The 15,665-nt window shown below is 48.6% G+C and overlaps 1 protein-coding gene across 1 annotated transcript in view; it reads left to right on the top strand.

The window, feature by feature from the left end:
- The window catches only part of LOC115330883 (medium-chain acyl-CoA ligase ACSF2, mitochondrial), a 115,647-nt gene that overhangs the window by 59,589 nt on the left and 40,393 nt on the right, over window positions 1–15,665 (top strand). Inside the window, exons 9-10 of the mRNA XM_029992919.4 lie at window positions 14,816–14,964; window positions 15,470–15,561. Of these exons, the coding sequence (XP_029848779.4) occupies window positions 14,816–14,964; window positions 15,470–15,561 (241 nt within the window). The remainder of the gene's footprint in view (window positions 1–14,815; window positions 14,965–15,469; window positions 15,562–15,665) is intronic.

Raw genomic sequence — 15,665 nt, 5'->3', positions numbered from 1 at the left:
TGCAATAATGATTATGGTCATGAATACACTTAAAGCATTCAATATATGTTGAATATATGTTAAAGGCAAACTCTTAGAAATCTGTTGCATCTACGTTCATGCAAATTACATCGGAGAACTAGACGCTGCAGTCCAGAAAGGGAGCTCGGTGAATGTGTCCATTGAAAATGAGAGCACCCGTAAAAACAGTTTGCCCTGCAACAGTAAGCATTACTTGAGCAAGTGACATATCATTATTATAGTTACAGCGCCGACTGCTCCTTATAGATTTAAACAAGCTGTCAGACGCGTCATTTGGTGAATTCCCTCCGTAAGTACAGGGTTTGGCTCTGCCAAATGCTTTGCGAAATATTTGATGAACTAGAATTATCTAGCCGAGATCTAAGCTCTAGAAAAACTATTTTCAGGTGCCTATTTTAGGTTCGTAAAGAATATAAAATGTTTACTAAAGACAATGCTGAAGCCAGGAGTTGAATAGTGGTGCAAAACCATCTTTGCGAAGAAACAGTATAAAGTTCTCTGAGGTAGAGCTAGTTCTTGCGTATGATTGTGCCCATTGTATAGCATACAAATTACATTTGCAACGTAAAATATTTACAAGCCAGTTCAATTCTGAATCAGTGGAACACTGGACATTGAATATTGAATATTGAATGACTGCCAGCAAACTTCACCGTATCCATTCCCAGCAGCCTACCTATTTGAAAACAAATACTTGGTGCGAGCTGCTTAGATTGCCATACTACTTTTTAACACTAATACAAAAGCGTGTAGTGGACCACAACTTACAGTATGTACAACATTATGACGAGCAACTACACATATGTTATCCTTATAATATGCCGGCACTGTATTGTTTTCTAAATGAAACGTGCTATGCATTTTTTACTATATAAATATTTGAAGAGCTGACAATGTACAAGTTCAAGTTTTTTTATATATTTCATAATTTCCTGTTGCTAAGCGTGATATGTACATAAGCTGGATGACACCAACGTAACACAATGTTTTATTAGGAATTTGGGAATAACACGATCGAAGCCATCTGAGGCCAGTTATTTCTGTGACACCGTTCAACCTACATCCATGGGCTTCAATTTCACAACTTAATCAAATCTGCAGTCATTTTTTTAACTGCAACTCCATCGAACCCAAGGTTTGAGTATGCCTTGTGTATTCTATGCTTAATAGTGCTTTTGCTGTTTCACTTAAGGAACAGCTAAGAAGAATGTTTATCCTGAGAGGCATAATAACGCCTGGTGGCACGATGACTTCCCTGTCTTACCGGTCTTTAAAAGTCACAGGCAGAAAGATGCTGCGGTGCTCTTGTTTCTGTGGTTGCCTGCCCCCTAATCTTGGTCAGACCACGGAGAAGGCTGGAGTCCGACCTCGTGGCCACAAGGTTTCCCAGATCTTGCGGCACCCATGCAGCTGAAAATAAGAACAGATCGCACTCAATTTATCGGCAGAGATACACTACAATGGTTACAATGTTCTTGCGTGATCCATTGAACTTCTAAAATTACTGCTCCTCCAAGGCCACAGCCATGGTCACCCCTGAGGACAAGGCCATGTAGTCCTTGAGATTTTGGATTTCTAGTTAAAGTAACTGGTTAAACGTTGTCGCTTAATTTTCTATCACCACAACCGGAGATTTCTTTCAAATGTTTACGTTGAAATGCAAAAAAAAAAAACTAGAAACAAAAAACAAGAACTGCAATGAAAATATCATTTTACAATAAGTGTCACCTGAGGATGCAACTCTAGTTGACGCTCATTGAGCAGGAGGGTAGAGTGTAGCAGCAGAGGGCAACTGTGTTCATAGAAAGATTTTATTTGGCGCACCAAGAAGCTAACGATAACAATCGGTACTTGTCTGAGCAAAAGGACGAAAATGTGCCCATATCGACTTGGTAATAACAGTGTCACGCGGTATCTATTTTACTCACTAAATATGCACTTCCTCGTTAATTTAAGCTGCCTAATCAAACTAAATATTACTCCAGGCTTGTTTTTTATAAGAATCTCAAATTTTACATTAAATATTGGGAGAACTGCTAACAAAAGCAATGCCAAAGCCAACAATCAATTTTACTTGCACTATCTACTGGAATGACATTAAAGGGAGATAGTCCTGCAGAATGACCACGCTGTTTGAAAAAATGGGTTATGTCCGAAATATATTTTTTTCGTGCTGCTCTGCAAGAGAACGAAAGAGGATTCACGGCATTAATTTCCCACCAACCAACCTCTTGCAGTCAGTTGAGAACAAGCTTGAGTTGTTATGCCACTGTCATAGCTTTTCAGTGTTGCCTGATGGAAACTTTCAAATAAATGACAAAATTGAGAACCAACATTCACAAAACTATATATCTTTTGCAAAGAAAAATTATCTTGAAGAATATGTGTGGGTTGCAGTTTGTCCGCGTCAAATCGCGTACTTGACCAGTTTCGAATTAATCAGCGATAATGAAAAGAAAACGCCCGAGTGCCATTAAGGAGTATACAGAAAGGATGCATAGTTACAACAAAACAATTTTGAAGGAACGACCACGGGCAGGGAATACTGGTGATGCTTGCGAATTGCCACCCTGCCATGGCCTTCCGCAGATCACAGAACAATATCCAGTCGGGGCTTGCGGCCATAAGGTGCTTCATACCATGAAGCTCTAGAAGCAGCTGCAAGTGGATGTAAAGAGAATTTCATTCCTCTGCAGACGGAGAGTCTAATAGCTAGTATGCATTCATTAGGTGGTAATGCAATGAATGGGCTGACACTTGAATGCAGCACTATATCACCAAAGTTTTAACCTTTCCCAGCAACACTAAAAAGCGGAAGCATTTTTCAAAACTATATCAGCTTAAGTTTGATCCCGGCAGATGCTTGGAGCCATTGTTGCAAATTCAATCCAGAAAGCAAGTCATCTGACCATGTAGGGCGAAGTCACGGTAAGTCGAGCTTATAATGATGTGTCGCGCTGTTTTCGCTGCAATGGTTTGTAGCGCAAAAAGTCGTCCAGCTTAAATAAAGAAAAGTGTAGACGTTTCTGAGTGGGCACGTGGCGTAGTCTGGAGCTACATGCCGAGGTAGGTACTCAGACCCCAAAAACCGGGATGTTTCTTGGCCAGCTTATGCCCAGCGATTGTTCTAGATGTATACCTGACCTCGATACTGCTATTATTTAGAATCAATTAATGAAAATTAAAATAACTTTGACTTGCACAGAGACAGCGTGTCAGGGGCAGGTGACTTGGGATACTTAACTGGATAATGATATAAGAAATACATGCAAAGCATATATATGGCAGATATCTTATTTTTCAACAGGCTGGGTTGACCCCCCATTTAATCGAAGGAGTCGATGCGAAATAGGATCATACGAACAAAAATGCGTCTCAGAATTTCGTTTGCACCACCAAAATGTGTCTTCTTGAAGGCTTGATAGCCAAGCTACTCGACTTAGAGAGTGCCCCAGGTGCACAAATGCATTTACAGTAAGGGCACTTTCAAAAACTTCCTCAGTTCTGTCCACGTTGAGCTGAGGTGGAGTATTGAAGGTACCCGCCCAATGGCAGAATGAGAGCTGAAGAGAAATGTCACAGTCGTTCCGCCCCTAGCACGCCTACTACCTTCGATGACGTATCGGAGTCCCTTGGGCCTGGAGCCTGCACATGCAAGCAAAGCAGGGGGAAAGGCAACCTGCGCGTTATAAAGGGGGGGGGGGGGGGGGGCGTTCGAAACAGACGACCGGCCACTCTCTTTTTGTCATTAAGTATGCTACATATTTGCCGTACGAAATATTTTTAAGTGCAGAGAAAGGTATTGAAAATGTGCAGTCCACATTTGATATTAATATTGTCACGGGTGGTGACAAAAAACAATAGATGAACAGGAAGAAATAAACGTTTGACGTGGCGAACTTGTGCCAAAAATAAAAGAGTACAAAAGATAATAACAAAGCGTCGCGGGCGTCGAAGTCGGCGAAACCGCAGGATCGAGCGCTGGGGCGAGACTGACTCGACAAGGTCGCGGGCGGCCTCTTATCTAGAATGAGTCACTATCTCGAAGATTCGGCGGGGAAGGTTCGAGCGTAGCGCGCTTGGGGCGAGAATGAACACGCACTTTCTAGAACAACAGAAACGATAGAAGTTATGTTCGCAGCAAGAATAAACGAGAACCTTCTGCAAGTCTGCGCGCGGCATTATCCCCCCCCCTTTAAAAGCGCATCGTCCCGATGCAGCACAAACCGAACACAAAGCAAACAGAAATAACGGTAAACTAAAGAGTCATTTGGAACACATAAGGTCCACAGTCCTATCGAGCGTAGTACGGCTTCATGCGCACGACGTGGACGACTTCTGGTCTTGGAGGGCGGCGTGATGAAGTCCGTGTTCCATAGGGCATCACCTCGTAGTTCAGATCCCCGAGTCGACGAAGCACTTTGTAGGGTCCAAAGTAGCGCTTCAGGAGTTTCTCGCTGAGACCACGGCGGCGGATCGGTGTCCAGACCCACACCCTGTCTCCCGGCTGGAAGTGGACGTCCCGGCGACGAAGGTTGTAGCGGCCAGTGTCGATACGTTGTTGGGCTTGAATCCGGAGTCTGGCGAGCTGACGGACTTCTTCTGCCCGTTGGGCAACTACCTGGGCGTCGTCGCTTCCGTCGACAGCCGGTTCGTGGGGTAACATTGCGTCCAGCATTTTCGTCACTTTGCGACCATGAACCAGTTGAAAGGGTGTAACCCCGGTGGTTTCTTGCACGGCCGTATTGTAGGCAAAGGTGACGCACGGCAACACCTCGTACCATGTGTTGTGCTCCACGTCGACGTACATGGAAATCATGTCGGCGATAGTCTTGTTGAGTCTTTCCGTCAGCCCGTTGGTCTGAGGGTGGTACTCCGTGGTGCGACGATGGCTGGTGTGGCTGAGACGAAGGACTTCTTGTGTCAGCTGGGCCATGAACGAGGATCCACGGTCTGAGATTAGGACTTCAGGGGCGCCGTGCCGGAGGACGATGGATTCAATGAAAAACTTGGCAACTTCCACAGCAGTTCCGGAAGGAAGGGCTTTTGTTTTGGCGTACCGCGTGAGATAATCTGTGGCGACGATGATCCAGCGATTTCCCGACGTCGACGGTGGAAAAGGGCCAAGTAGATCCATTCCGATCTGTTGGAAGGGTGCCGTTGGCGGAGGAATTGACTGCAGGAGTCCGGCCGGCCTCGTTGGAGGTTTCTTTCGTCGCTGGCATTCATGCCATGATCGTGTGTATAGGTGGACCGTTTTGGGGAGCTTGGGCCAGTAATACTTTTCACGAATACGGGCCAGTGTCCGGCTGTAACCGAGGTGTCCGGACGTCGGGTCGTCGTGGCAGGCTTGGAAGATCTCCTCTCGAAGGTCGGTCGGGATTACCAGCAGCCACGTCGAGTTGTTGTTGCCGAAGTTCTCTTTGTAGAGAACTCCTTGTCTAATGGCGAAGGTCGATAGGGCTCGTGAAAAAACACGTGGTATGGCACTCCCACGCCCTTCCAGGTGCTCTATTAGTGCGCGCAGCTCAGGATCGTCTCGTTGACGTCGGGCCATGTCGTCGGTGTTCACTGCGCCCAGGAAACACTCGTCGTTATCGTCGTCGCTGCTGTCGGAAGGTGTTTCGATGGGAGCTCTGGACAGGCAGTCGGCGTCGCTGTGCTTGCGGCCTGACTTGTAGACTACGGTCATGTTGAACTCTTGTAGTCGGAGACTCCATCGCGCAAGGCGTCCTGACGGGTCCTTCATGTTCGCAAGCCAGCAGAGCGAATGGTGGTCCGTGACTACGCGGAACGGGCTTCCGCGTAAGTACGGACGAAACTTCGTGATCGCCCAGACGACCGCAAGGCATTCTTTTTCAGTCGAGGAGTAATTGCGCTCCGCCTAGGACAATGTCCGACTTGCGTAGGCGATGACTCGTTCGGTGCCCTCTTGCACTTGAACCAGTACCGCGCCAAGTCCTGCGTTACTTGCGTCCGTGTGAATCTCGGTTTCCGCATCCTGGTCAAAATGTCCAAGGACAGGAGGAGTCTGCAGTCGTCGCTTCAGCTCGTCGAATGCCTGCTGCTGCTCCTCGGCCCATTCGAACTTCTCGGCGTCCTTCGTGAGGTTTGTGAGCGGTGCGGAAAGTTTTGCGAAATCTCGAACGAAGCGCCGATAGTAGGCACATAGCCCAAGGAACCTTCGCACGGCCTTCTTGTCTCTTGGCGCTGGAAATGCTGCGACGGCGCGAGTCTTCTCTGGGTCTGGACGAATGCCTTCGTTACTAATCACGTGACCTAGGAACTTCAGCTCGTCATAGGCGAACCGACACTTTGACGGCTTGAGGGTGAGTCCGGCGGTCCGTATGGCGTGGAGAACAGCTCGGAGTTGTCGCAAGTGCTCGTCGAAGTCACCTGAAAACACTACGACGTCGTCGAGGTAGACGAGACAGCTCTGCCACTTCAGTCCTGCAAGTACGCTGTCCATGACACGCTGGAAAGTTGCTGGCGCCGTGCATAGTCCGAAGGGCATCACCTTAAACTCGTACAGCCCATCCGGTGTGACGAAGGCTGTCTTCTCTCGGTCCCGTTCGTCGACTTCGATCTGCCAGTAGCCACTCTTCAGGTCCATCGATGAAAAGTATCGAGAATGGCGCAGCCGGTCTAACGTGTCGTCGATGCGGGGGAGTGGATAGACGTCTTTCTTCGTCACTGGGTTCAGCTGCCGGTAGTCCACGCAGAACCTAAGCGTCCCATCTTTCTTCTTAACCAGTACGACTGGGGAGGCCCAAGGACTGCTTGAGGGTTGAATTATGTCGTCGTTCAGCATCTCTTGAACTTGCTCCTGGATCACCTGCCTTTCTTTGAGGGACACTCTGTATGGAGATCGGTGCACAGGGCGCGCGTCGTCCTCGGTAACGATGCGGTGTTTCGCAACGGCGGTTTGGCGCACCTTGGACGACGTCGCAAAGCAGTCGCGGTATTCGGCGAGGAGATTAATCAGCTGACGTCGTTTCGGGCCCGGAAGTTTAGGGTCAATGTCGAGCTGCGCTGGCGACGTAGTGTCTTGCTGAGGTGGCAAGAAGTCGTCAGCAATGGCGGCGATTCCCGCGGAGTTTCGGAGTTCCTCGACGTGGCCAACGGCTGCCCCTTTCGTGAGGTGTTGCGCTTCGTTTTGGAAGTTCGTCAGGAGGACCACAGTGCGGCCATTCTGGAGTTCTGCTACCCCTTTTGCGACGCCTATTCCTCTTCCCAGGAGCAATTGAAGGCTGCCTTCTAGGACAACTTCGCCGCAGGTAGCTGTATCTGCCACGACGGGTACATCAATACTTGATCGCGGCGGCAGGTTTACGTGGTCGGTGGCGACTCGGACAGCGGCTGACCCTGTTTGGGTTTTCTCTGAAGGCGGAACAGGCTTCCGCAGCGTCAGTCTCTTCTCACCCAGGTCGATGACGGCGCCGTATTCACACAGAAAGTCCATGCCAAGAATGACATCTCTGGAACAGTCTTGTAGAACGACGAACTTTACCGGACACGTCTCGCCGTGAATTTCGACGCAAGCAGTGCACCTTCCGACGGGCGTGATGAGATGTCCTCCTGCGGTTCGTATTTGGGTTCCATCCCACGGCGTCATGACTTTGCGAAGGCGGCGGGAGAGCCTTCCACTCAAGAGCGAGTAGTCTGCTCCGGTGTCCACGAGTGCTGATGCGTCGTGGCCGTCAATGACGACATTTAGGTTATTGGACACCGCTGCAGGGGCGTCGTTTCGGTCTCTGGTAGCGTTCGAGTGGGGGCCCTCCGACGTTCGTGGAGGATCTTGGCGTCGGTCGTCTTCGGCAACTCCACCTCCAGGGGTTGCCGCGCCTTGTTTCCCCGGCGTGGAGCGAGGGGCGACAGGCTTTCACGTCGGGGTCGGTGCATCGGCGAAGCTGGACGTCGTGGCGAAGGTGACCGGAACTCTCGGCGGAACTCAGGCTCGGGGGACTGAGGTCGTCGCAGGTACTCGTCGATTTCCCGAGGGCGTTCACCATAACGGGGTCGCGGGTTGTTCGGGTGGAACCCGCGCAGCCCGAGTCGTCGGTATGGGCATCGGCGGTACACATGGTCAGCTTCCCCGCAGTGGTAACACAGCGGGCGTCGGTCGGCCGTCCTCCAGACGTCTGTCTTCCTCGGCGCCTGATCTTCCATTCGTCGGGGGTACTGCGGCGTTGGGGCGTCTCTTCGGGGTGGCGACGTGGCTTGGCGGGGAGCTTGCGGCGGTCGTCGGGCCATCGCAGCGTAGCTCAACGTCGGTTCCTCCGGTGCCACCGTGGTGACGGGAACCTCTGGTTGAAGCGCCCGATGCACTTCTTCTCGGACAGCCTCGGCGATGGAAAGGGTTGCTGGACGACTTAAGGCTGGCAGCAACTGGCGGAGTTCCTCCCGGACGACCTCCCGGATAATTTCGCGGATGTCCGTACCAGGAGCGTTCTCGCCGCCAAGCAGCGCGGTTGCAGCGACACTTGGATGTCGCAGGTAGTGGGAAGCGCGCGCTTGGAGGGCGCGCTCGATGTTTGTCGCCTCGGTGACGAAGGCTTCGACGGTGCCCGGCGGGTTGCGCACGAGGCCTCCAAAGATGTCGTCTCTCACCCCGCGCATGAGGACCCGCAGCTTCTTGTCGTCTGTGGCTTGTGGGTCGGCACGGGCGCTAAGGCGGAGGACATCTTCTACGAAGCTTGTCATGCTTTCGTGGGGGCCCTGCGTTCGAATTCGGAGATCTTCTGCCTTCTCCTCTCGGTGTAGGGTGGCGAACGTCCGCTGCAACTCGGCCACACAGATGTCCCACGACGTAAGCGAAGCCTCGTGATTCTCGAACCAATGCCTCGCAGTACCCTCCAGCGAAAAGTAGAGGTTCTGGAGGCACTGCTTCGCAGTCCATCCGTTGTGCCGCGCCACACGCTCGTAGTGCTTGATCCAGTCTTCGACATCCTCATGGATCTCGCCGTGGAAGGGAGTCGGCGTACGGGGAGCGGCGGGCAGGTACACGAAGGGAGGAGCGGCGGGGGTCTGCGACTGGTCGGCCATCGTCGGCCTCGTTGGCTGCTTGGTCCTGGGCGGCAGAAGTCCGAATTCCGGGTGTAGGCCTTGGGTGCGACGACTGAACCGGATCTCGGTAGTGCCTTCGTCGGTTCTTCGTGGGCTTGGCGTCGGACTTGCACTGCGAACCCTCGGAGGGGAACGCTGCACGGGCATGCGTTACCCCGTACCTCCACCAATATGTCACGGGTGGTGACCAAAAACAATAGATGAACAGGAAGAAATAAACGTTTAATGTGGCGAACTTGTGCCAAAAATAAAAGAGTACGAAAGATAATAACATAGCGTCGCGGGCGTCGAAGTCGGCGAAACCGCAGGATCGAGCGCTGGGGCGAGACTGACTCGACAAGGTCGCGGGCGGCCTCTTATCTAGAATGAGTCACTATCTCGAAGATTCGGCGGGGAAGGTTCGAGCGTAGCGCGCTTGGGGCGAGAATGAACACGCACTTTCTAGAACAACAGAAACGATAGGAGTTATGTTCGGAGCAAGAATAAACGAGAACCTTCTGCAAGTCTGCGCGCGGCAATATATGATTGTGATAGCGATAACAAGAGGGTAGGTGTATTGCCATCCACCATTCTACAAGTACGTTCTCCCGCCTATCTGGACCTCTGCAGGTAAAGATGCGCGAGTGGGTTCAAGACTGAGAGGCTAGAAAACAGGGCGCTCACGACGCTTGTCTGGCCCCTTGACCGTTCGGGTAAATTCGTCGGGGTTCCAAACTTTCTAGGCAAACATTTCCAGAGTAAGCAAATCTCGGTCACGCCTAAGGTTGACCACTGAGTCGTGTGTACCACAGATTGTGCGAACCACTCCTAAAACTGCCGGACAACCTACAAACAAATTCTGCTGTGCTGCTGCACGAGTCCGTTCTGCTCGCTTGAGAGGGAAAATAATTTTAAGGTGGAAGACGTCAGCCCCCGCCGTACAGGCGAACGCGTTTATTAAAATAAAATAAATTTCATAGCGTTCAATAAACGCAAATAGGCTCACAGAACAACGATGGCAACTTTGTTGTAGTCGGTGTTACCCTTGTAGGCGAAGAATTTGCCGTATCTACTTTTTTCCGACATACGGTTACACCCTTAATTTTTGCGGCTCCTTGTTTTTGCAAATCGAACGCACAAGACATAATCTCGGCCACTAAATTTTGCGAAGTTAGTGGCCCCACTGGAACTCTTAAGGACTAAAATTTTCGCGAGCCCTTTAATTGTACGAAATTTTCAATTCGCTAAATTCGCAAAAAGTAACGGCTCGCAAGCATTAAGCGGTTTGCAGTATTTTCCTGTGTCCCCTGATGTTAACACATCAAGGACGCTTAACGTACTAGTTTAAGAAAAAAATGGGCGTGTGGAAGAAAACGTGCTTCCCCAGGTTAGGGAAGCGTGGCTCTCGTGCACTACGCATAAAATGGCACATATGTTTTGGTATAGCTTCTGGTAACACGGAGTCTCAAGCCTAACTATACTCGGCGTCAACTATTTTGCACTGCCCTGTCAAGGCTCGAGTAGCTTCCACAGTGATTCAGTCCCACACTGTTGCGAGAGCATGTGGTTTAGTGTTGCATCTCGTTTGCATGGTCTAGAGGTACTTGCATGAACAGACTTGGAACACTGCAGAAGCTCCCCTAAGCTTGGCAGCGCAGCTCAATATACTTAACGCCAACTACAGAAGGATCGAGAGATGCGCGCATGCAAATTGTTCATTTCCAAAAAGTGGATTGGAGCAAATGTTAGAACAAGATGTTTGCTTACGGCGGTCATCCTTGCCATACTGAAGCGTGAGCTCCTGTCTCTCGATTCCGCCGGTTGTTGAGAAGCCTCAGGAAGACGCCTGTGACACACGCCTTATTCATGGGTTGTACGACCAAGACTCTCCCCCCCAAAGAAAAAACAACAACGAAACAGCACTGCTTATGCCAGATATTTCATCTGGCGGGGCAGGGGCAAAAAGTAAATTAACAAAAATAATCATTTCAAACCGACTCCTATACTAGAAACTCGAGGATATCATGATTTTTTAAAGTCAAATATGTGTCTTAAATAAACACTGGAATGGTTGGTTTATATGATGAACCGTTTTAGTTTAGCAAGTGGCAGCCCCTATTTTGCAGAAATGTGGTCAACAGGGTTAAAACAAGCACTATTATCAGTAGGCCGAGATAACGCTAAGGTAGTACAAAAGCTTCGTTTGATTTACCTGCACTTTCTGCACCGGTGCAGAAAAGCGTAGGGCAGTCTGCCGCATGTAAGCAATAGGCAAGCGACGAGACAAGCGATGGCGACGACGACCCGCTGTCACTCCGTGAGTCACGCGACGAGGCAAACCGCATGAGAGCGACTGGGGCAAGAGACGAAGGCGATCAGCAACGTTCTCTAGGATCGACGCAACGAGCGAAAGTGAAGAACCTCCGTCCCTCGTCGCTGGCTCCAGCAGCCTGCCGCCGTCGCTCCTCCTGTTGTTCGCTGAATTGCTTACAAGCGGTTCAGAGAGGTTCTCTAACTGCTTACCACTGCATTGCAACGAGCTTTTCATTCTGCCATACCCACGGTTTTCTTTTCTAAAGAAGCTCATGTAGAAGTTAGCAGTATACATCGTTTTCAAGCATAAATCCTCTTTCATCGGTTTGCTTTATCCATTCGTTAAACTAAAAAAAAACGTGATTAAGCAGAATTATTCTAACTAAAAATTGTCACGAGCACTTCTCGCACAGGTTTAGATTGAAGCGCTCTTAACGTAGCTTGAAAGTAAAACGAAAAGGGGACGAGATTCGATTACCGCTTCACACACTGACCCCTTCAGTTCCGTGACGATTCTAGGGCTAACTGCCAATTCTTTGGGCGGTCGGGTGCTGTCAGCTGGCCGCGCCGCACTGACACAGGCTGATCACGCCTGGTTGAACTATTAGAGGCACCGTCCAGTTGAGATCCAGAGTCGAAGAAGAACCGGACCGCCAAACAGCTGTCCTGTAATCCGTAGAACGAGCCGCCGACCAGCTAGCTCCTCCTCCACGCCGCCGCGTCTTTGAAGCCGCGGAAGCGGAACCCACTGTGGCGAAGATGGGGGAGCTTCATGCTTCGCCCATCTTTGCCGACACCGGTGGCGGTTGCGTCTGGTTGTAGCAACTAGAGGCGGTCTTTGGTGTCGCTGGCTCGGTGACGTAGAAAAAGAGCCGCCCTTTTCTTCTTGGACTCTGAACTTCAACGCGACCGGGTCTTTGCTGACAGCTGCGGTTGAAGTGGCTGAAGTAGGTTTACTCTCGATGACGGATCGTGGAGGTGGGGGATATTGAACAATCCACAACAAAAAAATTTGCAAAGCTGACCTGTGTTCTTCGGTGGAAGGATGTCACCGGGAACGTCTGACGCAGGGATAGAACGCTAAAAGCCGGCCACAACATACCTGCGCTTCTTTACCTTGCAGACATAGCGATCGGTTATTTCCGACGGTCAACTGATAGTAGCACGTTGGTAGAAACATAATGACTGGAGGCATAGCGATTTAATTTATGATGGCGCCTTTGTGGAATCTTCAGGTTTTCCCGCTCATTTTAATCCAAGCGACGACCAATTTAATCCCGGGGTTACTCAATTTAATCCAAGCGCCTTACAATTTTATCCAAGCGCCACACAATTTAATTCTGGGGTCAGTCAATTTAATCCACAATATATATATATACGCACAGATTGTGGTCAGTGGTCGTGTTTCGCGTACACATTTGGTAACTTAGAACAATTGTTTATACAATTAGAATTTTTGGCGGGCAATTGATAATTTGATAAGTAATGTGATTACCTTGAGTTACTAGTCCCATTATGGATGAGGCTTAATTGATATGTTGGTTACTCTTTTTAGAGCGCAGCTCTTATCTTAGGCACCTGTTTCCGGCTTGAGCGGCGTCGGCGCCGCCGTCGGCGTAACCACGCGGTGCGTGATGGGTAAATTTTCCGCTAATTTTAGCGGAAAAATTTCCCCGCTAAATCTAGCGAAAATTTTTAACACCAAATCTAGCGGAAAAATTTTCTCGCTAAATTTAGCGGAAAATTTCCTCGCTAGGTCTAGCGGAAACTTTTTCGCGCTTTATTTAGCGAAAAAGTTTTTCCGCTAAATCTAGCGGAACATTTTCTGAGCTAGATTTAGCGGAAAATTTGCCCCGCTAGGTCTAGCGGAAAATTTTCCCCGCCAAATCTAGCGGAAAAATTTTCCACTCTAAATTTAGCGGAACATTTTCACCGCTAGATCTAGCGGAACATTTTTCCCGCTATATTTTGCGGAAAATTTCCACGCTAAATTTATCGGGGAAAATTTTCCGCGACTTTTAGCGGGGAAGTTGTTCCGCTAGATTTAGCGTGAAAAATGTTCCGCTAGATTTACCGCGGAAAAATTTTCGCTAAACTTAGCGGGGAAACTTTTCCGCTAGATTTAGCAGGAAAAATTTTCCACTAGATTTAGCGGTGAAATTTTTTCGCTAAGGTTAGGGAAGAAATACTCCGGCTAGATTTAGCGGGGAAACTTTTTCCGCTAAATTTAGCTGGGGAATTTACCCATCATGGACCGCGTGGTTACGGCGACGGTGACGGCGACGCCGACGCCGCTCAAGTCGGAAAGGAGTGCCTAAGAGCTGTGCTCTAAAAAGAGTAACCAACATATCAATTAAGCCTCGTCAATAGTGGGACTAGTCACTCAAAGTAATCACATTAGTGATCAAATTATCAATTGCCCGCCAAAACTTCTAAGTGCATAAACGATTGTTCTAAGGTACCAAATGTGTAAGCAAAACACGACCACTGAAGACAATAAGTGCGTATATATATATTGTGGATCAAATTGACTGACCCCGGGATTAAATTATGTGGCGCTTGGATTAAATTGAGTGACCCCGGGATTAAATTGGTCGTCGCTTGGATTAAAATGAGCGGGAATACCTGTAGATCGCTGCATGTTATAAGCCTGGCGAAAAGTACGGTGATCATTGCGGCTGCATACATAGCGATTATGAGCATAACGGCAAGATACAGGAACCGCGTTGGTTGCATGTATGACGTTGATTAGTTGAGTCTTGATGGAACTATATAAGCTGCTTGATTGTTTCTGTTTTTTTGTTTTTTTTTCAAATAAGAAAAAACGGCTCTTCTCTCACTCGCACCATCTTTTGTTTAAAAATGAATCCTACGCATGAAAGTGACACTTCCTTTATCGGTAACCTTCACCCGGTGCGTCCTTGTGCTTCTCTACATATCCGTTGACCAAGGCGAAATCAACCTAGCCATCTTCCAATCTGAGGCGACCCCAGAACAACAACATTTTCGTCAACAACGGAGAACTAAAGCAAAATTAAACTATCTTTCAACGCCGTCCTTAAAAAAAAAACAAATCGACTTCGTCTTTTTTATGATGTCACAAGAATGATATTCAAAATTACAGCTTTCAGTGATAGCATAACTAAAGAGAAAATAATTTCAGACATCTAGGACTTTATTCACTTTCGCGTGGAAATCAACGAGATCCTTGCGTTTCCTTTGAAATTTAAGCTGGTCTAATAAACTAGTATTACACATCTTCAAGCATTACTATGATTTTCCGCATTCGACACGCTTTTTACCATCTCAATGTGCAGAAATTGTTCGATACATGGACTGACTTCATTATTCAGCCGAAGCGTTTCATCGGTAAGGCTCAGGCAAATGAAAAGCTGTACAAAACACACGTGGATATTTCTTGGGTTCTTGCTTGCAGCGTGAACTCATGTGCCTGAACGGAGACTTGATCTACGGATTCGGCAGAACACTGGGCGTGTTTGCTGCCACGATGTTCGGCTCCACTGTTCTATTGCCGGGACCTAAGTTTACGCCAAATGAGACCCTGGAAGCTATCACAGAGCACAGGTAACGCGAGCCTTTCAGAGGATTTCGAATATTACCTTGCATGACCTATTTGGTATGGAAACGAATGCCCGTACGGTGGCAGTGAGGTCTTAGTGTAGCTACTAAGCCATGCTGTTAATATTCAACCTACTGTTCACTCTAATAATCTGGCGCACTCGTTAGTTCTGTACTGACTACCATATCTTATGGTCACCTAAGTTTTAGAGGCACTTTTCAAACTGAGGTCTTCTTTCTGTAAAAGCAGGAGATCTCACTGTTGCGTGTTCAAGGACGTCATCGACTTTACAAGCTTTTCAAACGATGCGGTCTGACTAGACGATTGGGCTAATGTGCCATTTGACGTCGAGAAGAACGGCGTCTTCAGTTTTGGTTGTCATGCGCAAGCGCGGAGAATTAGTTAGAATTTGAAAAGTGCGTACAGGAACTACACATATGAACCGAAACCTTAAACTTGATCGTTCATGGATCGCTGGCTTACCGCTAAAAAATACTCTCGACATTCCAGATGCACAATCGCCACCGGTTCAGCAACCATGTTCTTTGATATGTTGCGTGAGCTTGAAGAAGGATCGTACGACGTTTCGTCCGTTAGAAAAGGTATGGAAGTTTTATCTAATAATTATACAGGGTTACACTTTCTGAGACCACCTATATTTCGGACCACCTAAACCGTGACTACTGTGCAGATCATAAGCGCGAGG

The sequence above is a fragment of the Ixodes scapularis genome, unplaced genomic scaffold, assembly GCF_016920785.2.
Source record: "Ixodes scapularis isolate PalLabHiFi unplaced genomic scaffold, ASM1692078v2 PGA_scaffold4__175_contigs__length_147842914, whole genome shotgun sequence".
In the NCBI taxonomy this organism is placed as follows: Eukaryota; Metazoa; Arthropoda; class Arachnida; order Ixodida; family Ixodidae; genus Ixodes; species Ixodes scapularis.
The sequence above is the reverse complement of the archived record's forward strand: the minus strand, read 5'-3'. Positions and strand labels throughout refer to the sequence as shown.